The sequence below is a fragment of the Balaenoptera acutorostrata genome, chromosome 1 (genome assembly GCF_949987535.1).
Source record: "Balaenoptera acutorostrata chromosome 1, mBalAcu1.1, whole genome shotgun sequence".
In the NCBI taxonomy this organism is placed as follows: domain Eukaryota; kingdom Metazoa; phylum Chordata; class Mammalia; order Artiodactyla; family Balaenopteridae; genus Balaenoptera; species Balaenoptera acutorostrata.
This window is the reverse complement of record NC_080064.1, coordinates 28,569,502-28,590,996: the sequence shown is the minus strand read 5'-3', so window position 1 is coordinate 28,590,996 and position 21,495 is coordinate 28,569,502. Positions and strand designations below refer to the sequence as shown.

Below are 21,495 nucleotides of genomic sequence, written 5' to 3'. Positions count from 1 at the left end.
TGTCAAGGATATAGAGAGTTCTTCCATTTTAGGCATACTGACTTAGCAGTATTTGTAAGACATCAAAATACAAGTCAAAGCTCACATTTGGAAACATTGATTTTGAGTTTTAGAGACAACAGCGAAGCAAAGAAGAAAGGAAATCACATAATGTATTTAATGGGTAGTGGTTAAAAATCACTGTAGAAGGGATTACCCAAGAAAAATACAGGCTGGGGGAACAAGACCTACTGGGCAAACAAAGAGTTAAAATGACTGAAAAGAAGCAATTCAAGAGAAGAACCATGCGAATACCTTCTTCTAAATAAGGGACAAGTTTCAAGGAAGGAGTGGGCAATAGGGTCAGATGTCTAACAAAGATCAAAAAGGAGGGGCTTCCCTCGTGGCACAGTGGTTAAGAATCCGCCTGCCAATGCAGGCGACAAGGGTTCAAGCCCTAGTCCGGGAAGATCCCACATGCCGCGGAGCAACTAAGCCCGTGTGCCACAACTACTGAGCCCACCCACCACAACTACTGAAGCTCACCTGCCTAGAGCCCATGCTCCAGAAAAAGAGAAGCCACTGCGATGAGAAGCCCATGCACCGCAAGGAAGAGTAGCCCCGCTCGCCACAACTAGAGAAAGCCCACACGCAGCAACGAAGACCCAACGCAACCAAAAATAAGATAAAAAAAATAAATAAATTTTAAAAACAAAAAGGGAAAGTTCCAAAAAAGCATCAATTAGATTTGGTGATTATTAGATCATTTCAGTGATCTTAAAGAGAATTTCCGGGGGGTGGGATGAATTGGAAGATTGGGATTGACATATATACACTACCGATACTATGTATAAAATGGATAACTAATGAGAATCTACTGTATAACACAGGGAACTCTACTAAATGCTCTGTGGTGACCTAAATGGGAAGGAAATCCAAAAAAGAGGGGCTATATGTATACATATAGCTGATTCACTCTGCTGTACAGTAGAAACTAACACAACATTGTAAAGCAACTGTATACTCCAATAAAAATAAAAAAATAAAAAAAAAGAGAATTTCAGTGGTGAAACAGAAGGAAAAGCAGATGTGGCTGAGGAGTGAACGGGAAATATACAGCTGATACCATCTCAAAACAACTCCAAAGTCAAAAGCCTTGCCTGAGTTCAAACTGTAGTCTATAACTACCATTTCCCACTGAAAGGAAGTTCTTGGAGTTAATTCCAAATCTGAAATGATAACGTATAGGATGAGCCTAGAAACATCTTTTTGGCCAAAAAGGGAAGACTCTTTCAAGGACTACTGGAGGTAAGTCAAAAGGATACAGGTGTCTAAGTATTTTATTCTTTTTGATGCTAATATAAATGAAATCATTTTCTTGATTTCCTTTCAGGATTGTTCATTACTAGTGTGTAGAAATACAACTGATTTTTTTGTGTTGCTTTTTTTACCCTGAACTTTTTTGAATTTCTCACAGGGTTTGATTTTGGTGGGGGGTAGATTTTTAGAGGTTTCTACATACATGATCATGTCCTCTGTAAATACAGTTTTACTTCTTTCTTTCCAATTTGGATGGATGTCTTTTATTTCTTTCTTGCCTAACTGCTCAGGCTAAAACTTCATATACAGTGAGTAGAAATGCCAAAATAGGGCTTGTCTTATTCCTATTCTGAGGAGAAAAATTTTCAGTCTTTCATCATCAAATATGATGTTAGCTACAATTTTTCATGTATGGCCTTTATCATGTTGAGAAAGTTCCCTTCTATTCCTAGTTTCTTGAGTGCTTTTATAAAAGGTGTTGGTTTATTTTTCAAATGCTTTTTTTCCTATATCGACAAATATAATCATGTGTTTCTTTCCTTCATTCTATCAATGTGGTGTATTACACTCACTGATACTTCGAAAAATTTAATCAAGGAGGTGTAAAACTTACACACTGAGAGACTTGTACAAAACATTGCTGAAAGAAATTAAAGAAGACCTAAATAAATTGGAAGACATCCCATTTATTGGGACATTTAATAGTGTTGGGATGAAAAGTACTACCCAAGAGATTGACAGATTCTATGCAATCCCTATCAAAATTCAAATGGCACTTTTCGCAGAGACAGAAAAAAATCCTAAATTTCATATGGAATTTTAAAAGACCCCAAGTAGCCAAAACAATCTTGAAAAAAAGAACAAAAAACAAAGTTGGAGGACTTACACTTTCCAATTTCAAACTTCCTACAAAGCTACAGTAATCAAAACAGTGTAAACAAGGGACTTCCCTGGCAGTCCAGTGGTTAAGACTCCGTGCTCTCGAAACTTGCCTGGTGGCGCAGTGGTTAAGAATCCGCCTGCCAATGCAGGGGATATGGGGTCAATCCCTGGTCTGGGAGGATCCCACATGCTGTGGAGCAACTAAGCCCATGCACCACAACTACTGAGCCTGCACTCTAGAGCCCGCAAGCCACAGCTACTAAACCCCATGCACCTAGAGTCCATGCTCCGCAACAAGAGAAGCCACCACAATGAGTAGCACGTGGACCGCAACAAAGAACAGCCCCCGCTCGTCGCAACTAGAGAAAGCCCGCGCGCAGCAACCAAGACCCAACACAGCCAAAAATAAATAAATAAATAAATAAATAAATTTTATTTAAAAAAAGACTGTGCTCTCACTGCCAAGGGCCCAGCTTCAATCCCTGGCTGGAGAACTAAAATCCCCAAACCGCTAGGGCAAAACAAACAAAAACCCACAATGAGGGATAAATTAGGAATTTGGGATTAACAGATACATACTACCATATATAAAACAGATAAACAACAAGGACCTGCTGTAGAGCACAGGGAACTATATTCAATATCTTGTAATAACCTATAATGGAAAAGAATCTGAAAAAGAATATATACATGTATAACTGAATCACTCTACTGTACACCTGAACATTGTAAATCAACTATACTTGAAAAAGAAATCAAAACCACAATGAATGTAATAACATACAACATGATAAATATAATTAATACTGCTGTATGTTACACATGAAAGTTGTTAAGAGAATAAGGCCTAAGAGTTCTCATCACAAGAAAAAAAATTTTTTTTTTTAATTTTTTTTCTATTTCTTTAAGTTTGTATCTATACGAGATGATGGATGCTCACTAAATTTATTGTGATGATCATTTCATGATGTATGTAAGTCAGATCATTATGCTGTACACCTTAAACTTATACAATCCTGTACATCAATTATATCTCAATAAAACAGGGGAACAAAACCCGCAATGAGATGCCATTTCACACCCACCAGGATAGCTATTACCAAAAGAAAAGAACAAGCGTTAGAGAGGATGTAGAGAAATCAGAACCCCCATGTGTTGCTAGTGAGAATGGAAATGGGTGCAGCCTCTGTGGAAAACAGTCTGGTGATTCCTCAAAAAGATAGACATAGAATTTCTATATGACCCAGCAAATCCATTTCTTGGTACATAACCAAAACAACTGAAAGCAGGAACTCAGATACTTGTACGGCAATGGTTACAGCAACGTAAAGGTAGCAACAACCCAAGCGTCAATCAACAGAGGAACAGATAAACAAAACGTGTTACATACATACAATGGACTATATTAGGCCATTAAAAAAATGAAGTTCTGATACATGCTTCAACATGGATAAATCTTGAAAACATTATGCTAAGTGAACTAAGACACCAAAGGTCAAATATTTATGATTTCACTTATATGAAATACCTAGAATAGGTAAATTCTGATTAGAATAGGCAGAAAACACACCAAGGGCTGGAGGGAAAGGCAATGGAGAGCTATGCCTTAATGTACATACAAAGTTTCTGTTTGGAATGAAATAGTGGTGATAGTTGCACAACATTGTTAATGTACTTAATGCCACTGAATTATAAACTTTAAATGATTAAAATGATAAATTTTATGTTATGTATATTTTAAGACATTACAAAATTTTAAGTCAATTGTTTAAATATAAAATAATAACAGTTTTTAAAAAGGATTCAGGTACTAACCTTAAAGACCCTGTTGTAGGCTGAACTGTGGCCCCCAAAAGATATGTCCACCCAGAATCTAAGAATATGATCTTTTTGAAATAAACTTCTTTGCAGATGTAATTAATATAAAGATCTTGAGATGAAATCACCCTGGATTAGGGTGGGCCCTAAATCCAATGGAGATCATCCTTAGACAGAAAAGAAGAAACAGAGACAGGAGGCCATGTGAAGGTGGAGGCAGAGACTGGAGTAATGCTGCCACAAAAAAATCAAAGAACACCTGGGTCCACCAGAGGTTGGAAGAGACAAAGGATTCTTTCCGAGTCTTCAGAGACAGCATGGTCCTGCTGATGCCTTGATTTTGGACTTCTGGACTCCAGAACCGTGCAAAATAAATTTCTGCTGTTTTAAGCCACTAAGTTTCTGGTGAGGTATGCCAAATCTAGGAAAATAATACAGATTTTGGTGCACAGAGGTGGCGTGCTGCTGTAATAAATACCTAAAAATGTGGAAGTAACTTTAGAATTGGGAAATGGGTAGAAGGTGGATGAATTTTGAGAAGCATGATAGAAAAAGTCTAGATTGCCTTTAAGAGATGGTTGGTACAAATATAGACATATCTGTATTCACCAATTCTAATGAAGGTTCAGAAAGAAGTGAGGAGCAAAAAAGCGAAAGCTACTATTACTTTAGAGAATACATATACTATGAACAGAATGTTGGAAAAAAATATGTTAAGGGTGCTTCTGGTGAGATCTCAGAGGGAAATGAAGAATATGTTACTGGGAACTAGACAGTGATCCTTGTTAGAAAGGAGCAGAAAACTCAGCTGAATTGTGTTCTACTGTTAGGTAGAAGGCAGAACTTGGAAGCAATGAACTTGGAGATTTCTAAGCAAAGTGTTGAGGTGAGCCTGGATACCCCTTGCTGCTTATAGGAAAAAGGGAAAGGAAAGAGGTAAACTAAAGAAGGAACCATTAAGCAAAAAGGAAACAACTCTTAATGATTTGAGCCTATCCAGATTGCAAAGGATGCTAAAATTAGGAAATCCATTATAAGAAAAGTGTGCTCTAGTGAGAGGATGAAGGGTGTAGCTGGGCAACCATTTACTGAAGATATTAAGTGTGTGACTCATGGATCCAATTAATCATCTCAACTTAAGTCAGGAATAGAGATGGGGTTATCCAGGAAATATCTGTGAAGAACTATCTTTTCTAACTGTGTGGATACCCTTAATATATAGAGGAGAGTCACAGGTTTTTGAGCATTATTAAACCAGAAAAAACACGGCCAGACTGTTCTTAAAGGAAGAGACTAGACAAAGTGGAAAAAAAAAAAACTGACTTCTGGAATTCTATGGGCAGGAAAGAGCTAATAAAGTTACTCAGCTGCCAACAAGTGCTACTCTTCAAGAAAAAGAAAAATGACTCCAAAGACAGAGCCACAGGCACAAAGGCAGAGGCTAGAAAAGCAGGCCCAAAACGGGTCAATAGTGCCTCCATGGACCCAGAGGGGAGAAGATCAAGTCACAGAGAATTATTCTCAGATCTTGAGAATTAGTCTCTTGTCCTGGTGGGCTCTGAACTTGATTAGGACTAGTGATCCCTTTATTCCTTCCATTTTCTTCCTTTTAGAAAAGCAATGTCCATGCTATGCTTGTCCCACAATTGTATTTTGCAAGTAGAAAATCTGTTTTCTGGTTTCACAGGTCCACACATAAAGAGAAATTTTACTCCAGATGGATCATACCCAGAGTCACACCTATACCTAATTTAGATGGTTGAGATACTGAAATTTGGGACTTTTTGAGATGATGATATTAGATGAGTTGGGCTTAAAAATTCATGTTGTAATGAGTTGAGACTTTTGGGGTGTTGAGATGAGATGAATGTATTTTGCATGCAGAATGGACATGAAGTTTGGGGACAAAAGGGCGGACTGTAGTGGGTTGAATTGTGGCCCCTAAAAGACATGTCCACCCAGAACCTCAGAATGTGTGCAGAATGGGTTTTGCAGATGTAATTAAGGTAAGGATCCTGAGTTGAGAGCATCCTGAATTAGGATGGACCCTAAATCCAATGAAGAGTATCCTTAGAAGACACTGAAAGACATAGAGAGAAGGCAGCAGTGTGAAGATGGCGGCAGAAACTGGAGTTATACTGCCACAAATCAAGGAACACAAATCAATCCACAAGAAGCTGGAAGAGGCAAGGAAGGATTCTTTCCTAGAGCCTTCAGAGATAACACTGCCTTGCCAACACCTTATTTTCAGACAGGCAGCCTCCAGAACTCTGAGATAACAAATTTCTGTTGTTTTAAGCCAAGTTGGTAGTAATTTGTTATGGCAGCCTTCGGAAACTAATACAGACACCCACTGATCAAAAATATGACAAATTTAAACATCAAAAAGAATACTAACCACAATAAATTTAAATATATAAACTATATTAAAATTCATGAGTTCATAGTGGTATCCCCTCCCAAACCTCAACTTTGGGATTTGCTAAGGTGTCAATTCATTCTTCTGAAAATTGGTAAAGGGGAAAAAATAAGCATTTATTCTGCTTCTCCTATATAAATGATTTTACAGGGTAACCAAATAATTGATAAAGGAACTCTTTATGAAAGAATTCCAATGAATAAATATAGGAGAAATGATAGAAAATCACTCTTCTAATGAAATAATGGATCTAGGCAACAATCATCAATGGCTGATAAATCCATTAGGTGAAAAGTTAAGAACTATGTTGGATTCTCCTGACAGAACCTAAACTGATCAATTTTAGTATCACTAAGTGTGACAACCAGCAGAAACTTAAGAGACATATAAACCAAATGAAATGGTAAATCTCATTTGGATAGTGATTTAAACAAACCAATTGTAAAATGACATTTAAAGAATCAAAGAAATCTGAACTGGATTAAGGAACTCTTAATTTTGTTAGGTATAACAGTATTGTGGTTGTATTTTTTTTTAATTCTTATCTGTTAGAAATACATACAGAAGTACTTATAGATTAAATGATGTGATACCTGAGACTTCTTTGAAGTTATTTCATAGAAAGGAAGGAAAGAAGGGAGGGAGCAAGGAAAGAAAAGAAAAGAAAGGAAAGAAAGAAAAAGAAAGGAAGGAAGAAGTTAGATGAGACAGGAATGGCAAAATATTGATAACTGTTTAGTTGCCTCCTGGAATGATGCAATTAAGAATTTGCAGCATCACCTAATAGAGTGACTATACGTCCTAATTAGTCCAGGACAGTCCCAGTTCATGGTTACTGTCCCACTGTAATTATTAAATAGCACACCCTTTCATTCTTAAAATTGTCTGATGGAAAATAAATTATACAATCACTCTATTTATGAATTTTTCTTTCCAACGAAACTGAACCTAAATCTCATAAAGCTCTACCAATTCAAGTTCTCAACCTTGGCTGCAGACTGAAATCACTTGGGAAATTTTTTAAAATACTGATGCCTAGAATCCACCCTATGAATTCTGATTTAATTGACCTGGGAATCAGGATATTTAAGAGCTCGCCACGTAATTCTAATGTTTCAGCCAAAATAGAGCACCACTGCTCTATATCTAACTATTTTGTGGAAAATATGAAGGGTAATTGAACACGTTAAACACCACGAGAACTCGATCAGCCAAAACCAGAATGTGGTAAATTTTCCTGGACAAATGAGCTAGTTTTTTAAACAAATAAATAGCATGAGAAAAAGTGCAGGGGCTATAGGGGACGGGGGATGGGGGGGATGGTTAAAGTTAACAGAAACTTAAGAGACATATAAACCAAATGAAATAGTAAATCTCATTTGGATAGCGATTTAAACAAACCAATCGTAAAAAGACATTTAAAGAATCAGAGAAATCTGAACTAGATTAAGAAACTCTTAATTTTGTTAGGTATGATAGTATTGTGGTTGTTTTTTTTTTTCTTATCTGTTAGAAATACATACAGAAGTATTTATAGATTAAATGATGTGATACCTGAGATTTCTTTGAAGTTATTTCATCAAAGAAAGAAAAGTAAAAAAAGAGAAAGGAAGGAAAAAGTTAGATGAGACAGGAATGGCAAAATGTTGATAACTGTTCAGTTGTCAAAACTGGGTATTAAGAACATGGGGTTTATTGTACCAATCTATATTTCATATCCTATATTGATATGGAATTATGAAACAAAGTTTTTAAATTTTGCCTATAAATGTGTAGTATGCATGTGAGTGTATATATATAAATTTGTAAGACATTTTGGGAAATGTAAAGAAAGATGAACACATGTGATCTTTGACCTCAAAGGTTAGTGGGTAGCCTATATGTTGGACAAAAAAGGTTTGTTCAGGTACTGTCTTTGGTCAAAGGCAGGAAGGCAGCTAACTCAAGATTCTGGGAGGCCAGAACGATAAGAATGAAATTAAAATAACATTATAAGTATTCCCTAAGCATAAGAAAGTGACTGTGGGTATATTATTGCTAAATACCAGAGGATGAACATAACCAGACTTTGAAAAGCCCATGCTCTTACTATTGGGTTGAGCCATATGAAAAGGCATTTCTGTACGTCAGATATTAGCAATTTTGTATGGTAGAGCCCAATACTATGTTAAAATGCTTTCTTTTTCTTTCTTTTGCTACAATAATTACATACTGTTAACTCATAGTAAAATAATCAGAATATTTAAGGGAAATGTCAGTCTTCTTTAAAAAGTAGTAGTAGTCAGTCTTCTTTAAAAGTTGGTCTCCTAATACAGAACTCAAAAATATCTTATAAATATCCAGAGAAAGCTTCCCTGGTGGCGCAGTGGTTGAGAATCTGCCTGCTAATGCAGGGGACACGGGTTCGAGCCCTGGTCTGGGAAGATCCCACATGCCGCAGAGCAGCTGGGCCCGTGAGCCACAACTACTGAGCCTGCGCGTCTGGAGCCTGTGCTCCGCAACAAGAGAGGCCGCGACAGTGAGAGGCCCGCTCACCGCGATGAAGAGTGGCCCCCGCTTGCCGCAACTAGAGAGGGCCCTAGCACAGAAACGAAGACCCAACATAACAATCAATCAATCAATAAATAAATCTTAAAAAAAAAAAAAATCCAGAGAAATTGCAATTGTACATTTATCTATTTATATTCTCTTTAGTATATAATAAAATCATTCCATTTTCAAAGGAAGCATAAGCTTTATCTTTAAAATGAATCATAGCTTTAAAATATTTGGTGTATATTTCTTAAAAATAAACATGAGTTGCATGTGTTTTAAGGTTATCTCAAGATATATTTCATAGGCAGAAAGTTAATTTGATGCTTCCTGATAAGTAATTTACATCGATTTGATTTAAATATAATTCAATGTTTTTTGTTTTGTTTCTTCCTGGTTTTTTTTTGAGGGGGCCGCACCACGGGGCATGCAGGATCTTAGTTCCCCAACCAGGGATCGAAGCCTGCGCCCTCTGCAGAGGAAGTGCGGAGTCTTAACCACTGGACCACCAGGGAAGTCCCTAATTCAATATTATTTTAACAACCAAAACTTCCAAATAGTGAATTCTGAACCTATACTATTATTTACACATATTACCATATATCATATATATTAATAACTAATGTATGTTTATTAATTACTGCATGTTATTATAATGAATTCTAACCTATACTATTTATCAAACAGTACAATTTTTCAAGTGGTACTTGATCCTGGTTTAGCCTATTATATCATGACCTTGAGCTCTCCCTGTGCTGCAGTTTCCTCATTTATAAAATGGGACAGTAATAGTAACTACTATTTATGGAATTAATGAGGATTAAAAAACATACTACATATAAAATATTTAGAATGACTGGAAATTAAAATGTTTATAAATACCAGGTATTATCATTATTTACAGAAGCCTCTGCTAGTTACAAGATGGGCACTGTGAAAACAATTCAGGATCACTGTCAACACTAGAATGGTCTCTTCGAAATGCTCTCTATATGAAGAGCCAATGCATTCTTAAAGTAGATAACTTACACTGTGTACACATGATCTGCAAATATTTTTAATGATATGTACCACCATGTTTTTAAGCAACACATTTAGCCAAAAGACAAAAGATATAAAGTTCATTAAGGAATTAAGAGGGATAAACCTTTTGCAATTATTTTATTATAAAATATTAAAATAATGGAAATCCAAAACAAAACTTCTCCATAATTCCATCAGTAGTAAAATCAATGTTTTCATTTGTTCATATTATTTTCTATTCCTATCTACATGCATGTTCAATTTTTACATACTTACAATAACAAAATAGATTACATTTTCACTTAATATTATACCCCGAGTATTTTTCCATTTTGCAAAATTCTCCCCCTTAGTCTCCCTTTCCTTTCTCATCCCCACCTGCTGAAGGTAATCAATGGTAACAGCCTGACATGTGTCCTCCACAAGTTTCTCCAAGCTCATACATATACAAGTATAGACACATATGTGAGGAAGAAAGATCCCTTTGTTTTTACAAAAATGGAAGCATGCTACTTATACATATGCTTTCTCTCTCTATTAAGCATGCCAAACACATATACCTCAAATTTAATATACAGAAAAGTTTAAGTATGAAAATGGACACAACTTACTAGACCAGGTAATAACACATACATTTACAAAAGTTATTATTATTTTGTATGTAACCTTTGAAAAGATAAAGGGATTTCACAAAAAAATTTGGCCACCAGATTTAGTTAGATCTCATGCTTCTAATAGTTTATTATAATAACCATGCATAAAATAACCCCTCTACTTACAAGCCTACATAATGAATTTTAAAACTTATTTCAGAAAATAAAAATTTTACAGTCTTTAAAAAAACCCATAAATAATATCTCAAAAGTATCCTGACTTTAAAGTAAGAGAGTGTGAGTGTGTGTGTGTAATACTGGCTTTCAGAGACTTCCCTGGCGGTCCAGTGGTTAAGACTTCGCCTTCCAATGCAGGGGGTGCGGGTTTGATCTCTGGTCAGGGAGCTAAGATCCCACATACCTCACAGCCAAAAAACCAAAACAACATAAAACAGAAGCAATATTGTAACAAAATTCAATAAAGACTTTAAAAATGGTCCACATCAAAAAAAAAAAAAAAAAAAAAAACCTCAGTGCCTTAAAAAAAAAAAAAAATACTGGCCTTCATTTGAACTTGGTTCTTTCTAAGGCAGAGATGATAGATGGATGTAGTGCTCACCCACCCACATATTCAGCTTCCCCATGTTCACAAATTGAGAGACTGGCATTCAGATATAGTCTGAATACAATCAAATCAATCTTACCTAATTAATACCTATTGTCCTAAGTGCCCACAAACATAAGACACCAGGCAGACCTACAAAGAATTTAAGGTTGTTAACTCAATGGTTTTAAAAACACACTCTCCCATCTAACCGTAATCCAGAACAATCACAAGATCCTTAAATCTGGATTCACTGAAGAGAACTTAGGGTGTAAAGGGTGATATGAAAGATAACTGAAGGTCCCAGAATTACAAACCAGATAACTTGGTACCCAAGCCATAGAGCCTCTAATGCAACAGGTAAACTTTTCTTACCAAAAATCAATTTTTGAGTTACTATTATGTGAAGGTCATAGGTGTTGGAGATGCAAAAAGCATATAATGGCCCTACCCTTATGGAGTTCACAATATAGCAGAAGAGTCAGAATATATAATTCTAAATGATCATAAATACAATATACCACAGCACAATGCCTAGCATATAGTTCATGAACTAGCACAGGTACTCAATAATTTTTTGTGACTTATGATTATAAAAGTCAAAGGCAGTAAGCATCATAAATACAATACCATGTCATCAATGAAATTTCAGATTAAATAATCTAAACTTATTATCTAGGCCTACGTAGTTTGTTTAACTACCTCAAGGCAAACTATTTTATAAGATGCTGTACTTTTGTACACAGTCTCCACTAATCTGCTTGGAGTACACATATGGAATCCATGTGGAGTTTAAGCACAGGCACAGACAAAAAATGAAGGAAAAAAAGCACATGCACCATGTGTACCATTTAAGACAACTCTACTGAACATTCTAACCAAACTATCAAAACCAAAATGGATTATGGAGCCTAAAAGACACTGACTGTAACCTTCCTCCACAATAAAACTGATAAAATAATGGGGAAAACCTGTACGAGTGCTCTGTATATTACATACTGTTAAAAAATAATAAAGTTTAGACTGCTACCAGTGTGGCACCTTTTAAGTGTATTAGAAGAGAAAGAAGTATTTAATATCTAGTTGAATTTGTTACCAAAGCACATAGATGTTTTCTAAAACATTCTACCTTATACTGTGAATGACAACAGCATTATAGTAGTAACTGGATTCAGAGACCTCCTTGAATAAACATTACACATCTAAAATAATTTATTCTTTATATTTTAATAGGTGGACCACATGCCATACGCCTTCACTCAAGCATAATGAGGATCCAGTTTAAAACTGGCTCACAGCATGAAGAACAATTTAAAATTTCAAAACACGTGCATTCCATAACCAACATTTATACTAAGTGAACTATTTGGACATACTATCACACAGCTTAATTTGTCCTATGTATGAGGAAGATCTAATTATTGCATGAGGGAGATCTAAAATTTTATAAACCTAAGACTATCAACAATAAATTTTAATTGCTCAATACTACAGTAAAATGCATTAAAATAAGAACTGATGAATAAAGAGATAAATGTGGATAAATATGTGATAAAACAAGTATAGCAAAATGTTAATGGTAGAATCTAGATGGTGGATACTATGGACACTCCCTGTAAATTTTTTAAGCTATGTAGTTGAAAATATTTTCCTAATAAATTGTGGAAAAAATACTGCTTGACACTTCCCTCGTTATTTACCCTTTAAGCTTTTAAGGAGAGAAACATAGATTTTAAAAACTCCTATGTGGCATCCAAAACAAGCACCATAGTTTGGACAAACATGGATTCAAATCCCAGCTCAACCTCTTAACTAGCTATCTGATCTTAACTATTTAATCCCTCTACGCCTACATTTCCTCATCTGCAAAATGGGTTTCACATAGTAAATGTGAGGTTTAATTCTTCCTATAAAGCACAGTGCTAGGCACATGGTAAGCACTCAAAATGTTAGTTGTATTATCTATATGAGATTGCTAACTTTATGATAAATCGAAAGGGCATTCTCAATAAAGATTACACAGTAATTTTTTAAGCAGTTGGCTTAACACTAACTTCATTTTGATACCGTTCACAAAAAGGAAGATTCCTGGTAGTAAACTTACTGCTTAACACGCTAAGCGGGAGGGCGGCGGGGGTAAAAGAAAAAATCTAAAAATACTGCTCAATCGACAGTACTGTATTATTCTCCATCTGAAAAAAAAAATCACTCAAATAAGAAAAGTTTCAAGACAAACTTTAAAAGGCACTCAACAACTATGTGGAATTGGCTTCGCCTCTGCAGGTTGTTTGGGTACATCCTTGATATGACAAAACTTGTCACACTCTTCCACGTTCTTAAATGTTGGTAAAGGGGCTAGACTAGAAAATGACATTGATAGTTGCCAAAATCTTTCTCATACATCAGGGCATGCCAACGACCCCACTTCTTCTCAGGTAAGAGCACCACCTCCACCTTGGTCTTGATAACGGTTGGGGGGGAGGGGAAAGGAGGCAGGAAAATGAATTCGCGATGGTATCACCGAAGACCCCTCCACCACTCATTCCCGCCACCACCACCCCCACCTGACCTCTCTCCTGTTAAACTTCCAGACTCTGGTTCACCAAAGATGCACTTAAGTCTCTGACACCTTCCCTCCCCTGGCCCAAATAACCCACCCCCAGTGTTGGAAAAATAAAAAAACACAAACAACAGCCCCCGCCCCTCCCCCTCCCAACCAGCAGCAAATCTTTGTCCCACCTGCCGAAGGACCACTCTAAGCGCGCTCCAGACCCAAGGTTGCCTCAGTCCTGCCCGCAACCTTTCCCCAACCGGGCCTCGGCGACCCCTCCACGAGCCTACGCATGGCCCACTCCCGGCCCCGGCCCCGGGACGCGGCCCCCGCCCCGCCCCCCGCCGCCCGCCGCCCGCCGCCCGAGTTCTGCCTCACCTCACCTACCCTCTTTCGGGGGCTGGACTCCACCTCTCTCTCCGCCATGTTGGGCCCCGCTCGGAACCACTGCGGCTCCCAGCGCTGTGGCGGCGGAACCTCTCGGGCCCCCGGCCCCCGCCCACACTGCAGGCACGGCCGCCTCGCGGCAGCTTCCCCGGACCTGGCCGAGCCTGGCGCTTAGAGTGGGGAGGGGGCGGATGCCGCGCGCCGGGTTGGAGATCTTGAGATCCCACGGGTGCGCGCGTAGGCGGTAGGGCCTGCCCGGGAAAGGGGGGGGGGGGCCGGGACTCGGGGGGTTAATGGCCTCCAAGGGGCCCCGTGAGTAGGATTATTTTCTCTCAGAGAAATTCCTCCGCCTGCGGTTTCTTAAAGGGATCACCAAAACCAGCCCCTTGCGCGCGCCCTTGATGCGCAGGCGCACCCTAAGCCCCTCCTTCCTTTCCCACCAAGCCCCCGGTCCCGAGCGTGCGCGTTGAGTGGCCCAGGGTAGGCCAAATCCTGCAAGTCTTTTTGCAGCCAGCAGCTGCTCCCACTACTCAACTATGGCCGCTTCCTTAAAGGGACCATGACGCAGTGATGAAGGAGGAATGAAAGAAATTAGTAAAAGGGCTATCTGGAGTATTGGGTGAAATGTCAGTGAGGGGTCCAGATCACCATCTTACACATGACTGCAGAGATACCATTGTAAGGGGAAGATGGTGGTGAGCTGAAGTTCACAGTGGACCTCTGAATGTGAAGAATCCCAAGCAATGAGGGAACAAGCCAGTCATCTCAAGAAGATCCAGCTTACCTGCCTTTAGATGGCCCGATCTGAAGCACAGGACATAGAATATTAAGGGCCAACTTTGATAGCCTAATGTCAAAACCAAATCCTTTGGTGATTTTGAAGACTGAACAAACAACTGGAGATAATTTCCCCGGTAGTAATTTGTCCTTTGAATATCTAAATCGAGAAGGATCTCAGGAACCATCTACTGTGATGTTCCCAATGGTAAAATTGCAGCCTGGTCAGGGGAAGTAATTTGCCCCAAAGCATGTAGAGGTTGGTGTGAAATTAGAATCAAGACTTGAGTCACAACCCTCCAGGGTTTTCAATGCACCAAGCTGTCTTCAAAACAAGAAATAAATTCATTTTAATCTAGAAGATTAAAAATGAAAGTTCATGATATTTCAAGAATACTGTAATTATCCTCTGAAGATGTGTGATGGTTTGCAAATATTGTGTGTCCTCATTCACCTCCACCGAAGGAACTTTGAGAATCTGACTCAAAGAATGAGCATCTTATTCTCTATGCAGAAAATTGGGAAGGAGATTTGGGTCTATCTTGCCCTGAAACCAGAGCTGAAGATGGCTGAAGAAAATGAGGGCTTGATCCATTCCTCTTCATCCATTCCAGTGCCCCACCCTCAGATGGAGAAAAATTGCCCTAATGGAGTTATAATGATAGCTTAGGGGCAATCATATAAGAAAGAAATACAAAGAATTTGCTTCCTGAAAGGCATTCCCCATGATGAGAGATATTTAAATGCAAATGAGCAACTCATAAAATTACAGGATAATGAGATATAACTTTTGTGTATCACTTTAACTTTTATATGTTACTTGGTAGATGTTTTGAAACTAAGAAGTTTCCTAATCCATCACATTTTGCTGAAAACTCTCTGTGAAATTGCTAGAAGTTTCCATGCTGGTCTTTGCTTACTCTTTTTCACCTTTAATTTCACTTTTGGGTAGGAAAGAGGAGAGAAAGCCCCCCCCCCAAAAAAATAAGTGTTATCTTAGCCAGAATTTAAAAGACGAGTCAGACCCTTCAGTTCCATATTAAGAACAAGAAGGATTTAAAAAGAGAAGCCAAGAAAAGATAGTTCCAGGGAATTTGGGTACATACAAGGTCTAGTCATTTCCTTCTAATAAAATCTGGCGGCTTAAAATGGAGTTGCTAAATTTGAAGTGGAAATGGAGAAGCCATACGCCTGTTCACCCAGCTTCCCCCTTGCACTCATTGTTCTCCTTCTTTCATGCCCCCACTGTTAGAGAAATGTTCTGTTTCTCAGAATACAGATTAAAGCCATTGATTTCCTCCACATTTTAAAGACGGAGCCACTGAGGCCCAGAGATAAGTTATGACTTGCTTGAGATCACACAAAGGATTAGGAACAACATTAGGACTGGAATAGACAGCCTAGGGCTGTCTCCTATATCACACTGTTTCTAGAGGTATTGGGAGTGTGTTGGGTCTTGAACAGTAGGCAGGATTTATGCATTCCAGATAATATACAAGCATACCATGAATGTTCAGAGCAATCATCCATGTGGGGGAAGGAGAGAAGAGAAAACCACCACTTAGTGAGCACTGCAAGGTTAAGTGTTTTTTTTTAAGTGACAGTCCAATGTCATTCAGCAGAGAAGCCAAGTCAGAATTCAAAGCCTTTTTCTTTCTAGCTTATGCAAATATATCATAAACAGGAGGTTGCAGATTGGTGGTTTTGCAGACAAATTTTTCCCACAGTCGTGTATTTGGTTTGCACCATGTACAGTTTAGTCAGGTTACTTGCTCTGTGTCTCAGTTTCCTCATCTGTAAAATAGGTTTTTGGGATAATTAGTTAATACCTCTAAGTCTCTTAGAACACTTTTGGTTCCTAACAGCAAAAGAGCATATTATTTTATATATTTTTATAATTTTTAAATTAAGATATTGATTATATGCCAACATTTAAAAAGGGATATTTCACGTACTAATCCAATTTTCTGACTTCTCTTTAAAAAATGTAGAATATAATGGTGTAATATTTTGTGAATATCAAACTGATTCATTTTAATTTTCTTCTTTAAATTATGTTCCATTATAGACTATTGTCTGAAGTGTAGCTCTGAGACTTATTTCCCTAATCAGGAGAGACTAGAATAGGCTTAGCGGAGAGAAAAAGAATTTGCTAAATTTCCTTAATTCTGTTTAACCTATTAAGTTCACATCATAAGAATCTCATATTCTCCCACATTCCAGAGGAGATACTCCTTCCATCTAGGACAGCTCTGCCATGAACCTGGGACATAGGGAAGTAAAAGAAAAGCCTGACTCTTAATTAAAAGGTAGAGGGAAGAAGGAAGAGAGAGATAAGAGAGGCAACGATTGAGAGACACATGCCTCTGTCTTCCCACAAAATTCCATATACAAAATTAGATACAGGGTTTTGGAAGGAGCTCTGCAAGTGAGGGGCCCTTAGCTCCAGTGTGATATGGAATGTATCCAGAAGTTCCCAAACACCCTGTGGAGGAATAGGGAAGGTAGCCAAGAGAACTGGCTGGCAAGAATAGGGGGAGGTAGCTTTGAAAATCGGGCTGGGAACAAAAAGTAGTAATAGCCAGATCTCAGGAAGAACTGTGGTTTGCCCCCATGTTCTCAGCAAGCTTAGCAAGGCCAAGCTACAGGATATACTGCTCGTGATGAACAGGTTGTTGAGCATCCAGAGAAGTCAGAGAATAGTACAAGGACACAAAATGGATCCAAGGTCTCAGGCTTCCTCAGCAATATAACGCTTCCTACACGCCGACGCTATCTTAGGGACATGTGCAGAAGTAGAGAGAAGTTGTAGGAAATACTTGGTGTTTCTTCCCAAAAGAGGTTATTACCTAAAGGAATTTCACCCGTCAGATTCAAATATGACTTAAACAAAATTACACGCTTAGATATATTTGATAAATTCTGAGAATGTTAAGAAGAAAGTAAAACAGGGTGCTGGGATAAAAAGTGACTAGAGTAGAACTACTTTAGTTATTTAGTTTCTGAACAACTTCTAAACCTTGGTTGTGGGAACATGAACAAGTACAATAGAAGGGGAGTTGGGCACCCTTCTTGTGGACTGCCACTTGTAGAGGGACACCTTCCTTCTTTCCCTGCTACCTGGTGGGACAGTTTCAAGAATTCCACAATTATAAGCCTTGTAGAAGATCTTAATTTTCCTCCTCTCTATCCCCTGCCCTCACTGGAATACGAGGAGGAACAGTAATGTCTTGCTGTCTGTCTCTGGCTGCTCCCTTGGGTTTCTTGATGCCATAGGAACCTGTCTTCCCAGATAGAAATGATCTACCCTGTATAGACTCTTATGTGCCCTTGCTGGGAACTGGGACATAGTCAATTGATTCAAGGCTCATAAGAGAACAGATTTTTACATTATACAAAATAGGGGTTCTCTGTCAGACACTGAGTGACCTTGGGCCAGTCACCTTACTTTTATCGGCCTCAATGTTATAATGTAAGGTGATTAGATTAGTTCAGGTAGGGTCTCACTGGCAGCTCCAATTACTTGGTAATGACAGCTGGGGGCATTATGCAGAAAACATCTGTTGGGCCACATTTAGGTTCAGTAATTGATTAGTGATGTCTGCCACAGATGAGACAGGGTGGAGGGGAGCTACATTGCCCATCACATATGCCATCCCTAAGTTAAATGCTCTACTAATTATTCCTAATTCTAGATTTCTTTGATTCTATAAACTCATGTGACTGCTGTTGAGATAAAGCAATTTAATCTCACTGTTTTAAGTATTTGCCGTTGTGTCAGTGGGAATGGAGAGAAGGAATGGAAAAAAGTTGATCCTCCAATTTGACACTGCCCTTTGCGTAATGAAGACTCAGAAATCTGGTCTATAGCTTTTCTTTGAAACAAAGCCTTTTAATTAGCTGAAGAAGAAAAACAAAACCTGGAGAAGAAGGATTCTTTTGTTAAAGGATAACCCCTGTTTTTCTTGTCCTAAAATGGAGAAAATACTGCTTATCTCCTTTTCACATACCAGGCCATTGTGCAGAAAATTCTGACTTAAAGAATGACCTTCAAATATTATTATTTTTTAATTAAATTAAAAAACAATTTAAAGATTCTCATTCTGAAATGAGGATAATGGAAAAACTAAAATTAAGCAAGTAATAAAATATATTTCTGTTCCTTTTTGAAGGAATAAAAAATAATAGTAAAAAGGACCATGGAAACTTTTCAGCTTCAAGGACTTGTGTGCCTGAGGAGAGTGGTTCAGAGGACTGAACACATAAATATAAATATAATTAACATCTATCTACCAAAAATGTTAGGAAAAAGGGTGACTATTCAGTTTAACTGATAGTTAATATGTATGTTGTGCATGAATTAATTTTCAAAAATTTAGAATATGAGAGTATAATTCACATAAAAAACTATTCAGACTAGAATTTAATCTTGCTTTGGTGGTTTGAAGACATTCCAAGATTTTGCAGTGCTGCTGGGTCATCAAGTCAAACATACTAACTCTCTAACACAAGGTATGGGGGGTTGGGCTGACTCATTCCTGACTTACATCTTGACATACATTGGAGAAATAAGGGACATTTTGTCATTTTTCAAAAAAGTAGCATTCAGGAAATAGAGGAAAAATTGTTACTGATTTGAAGTTATTTGGATTCCTTATGACAAGTTTACTGTACCTTTTATTAACAGAATGTCCACATTTTCAATTCAATTTTTTCAGAAGTGTCCTTTATACAAATCTCCTATCACAGATATTGAGAAGGGTATAACGCCTAAACAATGAGTGCACATTATATTGTCTTCATGTGAACAAGATATTTTCCCCATTTCCCTTCACAAAAAGTGACCCACTAAGGCACGAATGTACTCCAGGTGTGTGAGAGAGGCTCAGAGACTGGAGCAGAGTCAGCTTAACAGGGCCTGGAAGATGGGAAATTTCCCTGGTGGAATTTCATCCACCACATAATTCATTGGCTGCCTCTATTGATATCTTCAGTCCAGGCCTTTCTCTGAGCTCTAGAACCTCATATCCACTGCATGATGATTTAACATAATTTACTTATTTGTAAGCCTGGCACATACCAGAAATTAGGCATGTTATTAGGCACATTATCTTATAAATAAGATAATGACTGATATGGACATATAATTAGACAATTAAACTGGGTGGTAAGAGAGAAGTGAGCCCAGTATGGTAAGGAGCACAGAGGAAGGGTACCCAAGCTTTGTAGGCTCCAGTTATTACAAGTATGTTTCAACTTGAGCTCATTAACTTTGTCCCCACCCAAACTTATACTTCAAGAAACTAAAAGCAGATGAAATGCAAACTATGGGGACCTGACATGACTTGTGAGAACCTAAAAATCCCTTCAAGGCAACACTATACTATATGGGGAATTGTGGGTCAAGAGAGTTCTTTTTAAGATGGGAAACATTAAAGCATATTAAAAACAGTAAAGCATCACCAAACATATTAGAAAGGTCAAATGGACAACACAACATCAAAGACCTCTGCCTCCAAGATGGCACAAGCTATGGAGACAAGGCTGAAAGAGCGGATAAAGGCCAGGAAGTGGATGATGAGGTGGGTCAAAAAGAGGAAATCATGCATCATGGGGTCAAGCCATCTTTAGAAGCCAGTGCTCCATCCAACATTTAATCTTTGGGAAATGCATTCTGTAGAGTTGTCATAGTTATTGGTTTCTTTCTGTGAAAGAAGGTAAATATCACTGTACTGCTGCTTGTATAAACCTTGTTCTTCAGGTCATAGCAGAGGGGGTAAAATTCAGGACTAACAAGGATATATTAAAGGTGAGCATATTTAACGCTGATGAGTTAGATATTTTGAAATTTCAGAAAGAAAAGATCAATGACATAGCCTAGGAAGTGGCAATAATTGTTGTAGGCTAGCTGAATAATCATGAGATATTTTTATTTTCTACTATAACAATAACAATAACATTGCTTTCAATAATATGAAAATTGGGCTTCCCTGGTGGCGCAGTGGTTGAGAATCTGCCTGCTAATGCAGGAGACACGGGTTCGAGCCCTGGTCTGGGAGGATCCCACATGCCGCGGAGCGGCTGGGCCCGTGAGCCACGGCTGCTGAGCCTGCGCTTCTGGAGCCTGTGCCCCGCGACGGGAGGGGCCGCGATAGTGAAAGGCCCGCGCACCGCGATGAAGAGCGGTCCCCGCACCGCGATGAAGAGTGGCCCCCACTTGCCGCAACTGGAGAAAGCCCTCGCACGAACCAAAGACCCAGCACAGCCAAAAATTAAATAAATAAATAAATAAATAAATAAATAAATAAATAAATAAAAAATAATAATATGAAAATTATTTTTCAAAAGGAAAGTTCCAAAGGCTTATATTTTTAAAATATTTTTATTTATTTATTTGGCTGCACCAGGTCTTAGTTGTGGCACGTGGGATCTTCACTGCGGCATGCAGGATCTTTAATCGCAGCACGTGGGATCTTTTAGTTGAGGCATGTGGGCTCATAGTTGTGGCATGTGGACTCTTCGTTGTGGCATGCAGACTTCTTAGTTGCAGCATGCGGACTCTTAATTGCAGCATGCAGACTCTTATCTGTGGCTTGCATGCAGGATCTGG

General features: G+C 38.3%; 1 protein-coding gene across 9 annotated transcripts in view; it reads right to left on the bottom strand.

Moving 5' to 3' along the window:
- Window positions 1-14,407, bottom strand: part of ZMYM4 (zinc finger MYM-type containing 4) — a 180,362-nt gene extending 165,955 nt beyond the window's left edge. For 4 of the 9 annotated variants that reach the window (XR_009009373.1, XM_057553920.1, XM_057553941.1 and 1 more), the window contains exon 1: window positions 14,100-14,275. Coding sequence is in view for 4 of the 9 variants with exons in the window: in XM_057553920.1 (XP_057409903.1) it covers window positions 14,100-14,147 (48 nt within the window). In the remaining 5 variants the exon portion in view is untranslated. Of the gene's footprint in view, window positions 1-13,909; window positions 13,944-14,099 lie in introns of those variants that run through there. The other 5 variants (XM_057553943.1, XM_057553923.1, XM_057553959.1 and 2 more) reach the window with 5 other exon arrangements.
- Between the last annotated feature and the right edge of the window lie 7,088 nt (window positions 14,408-21,495).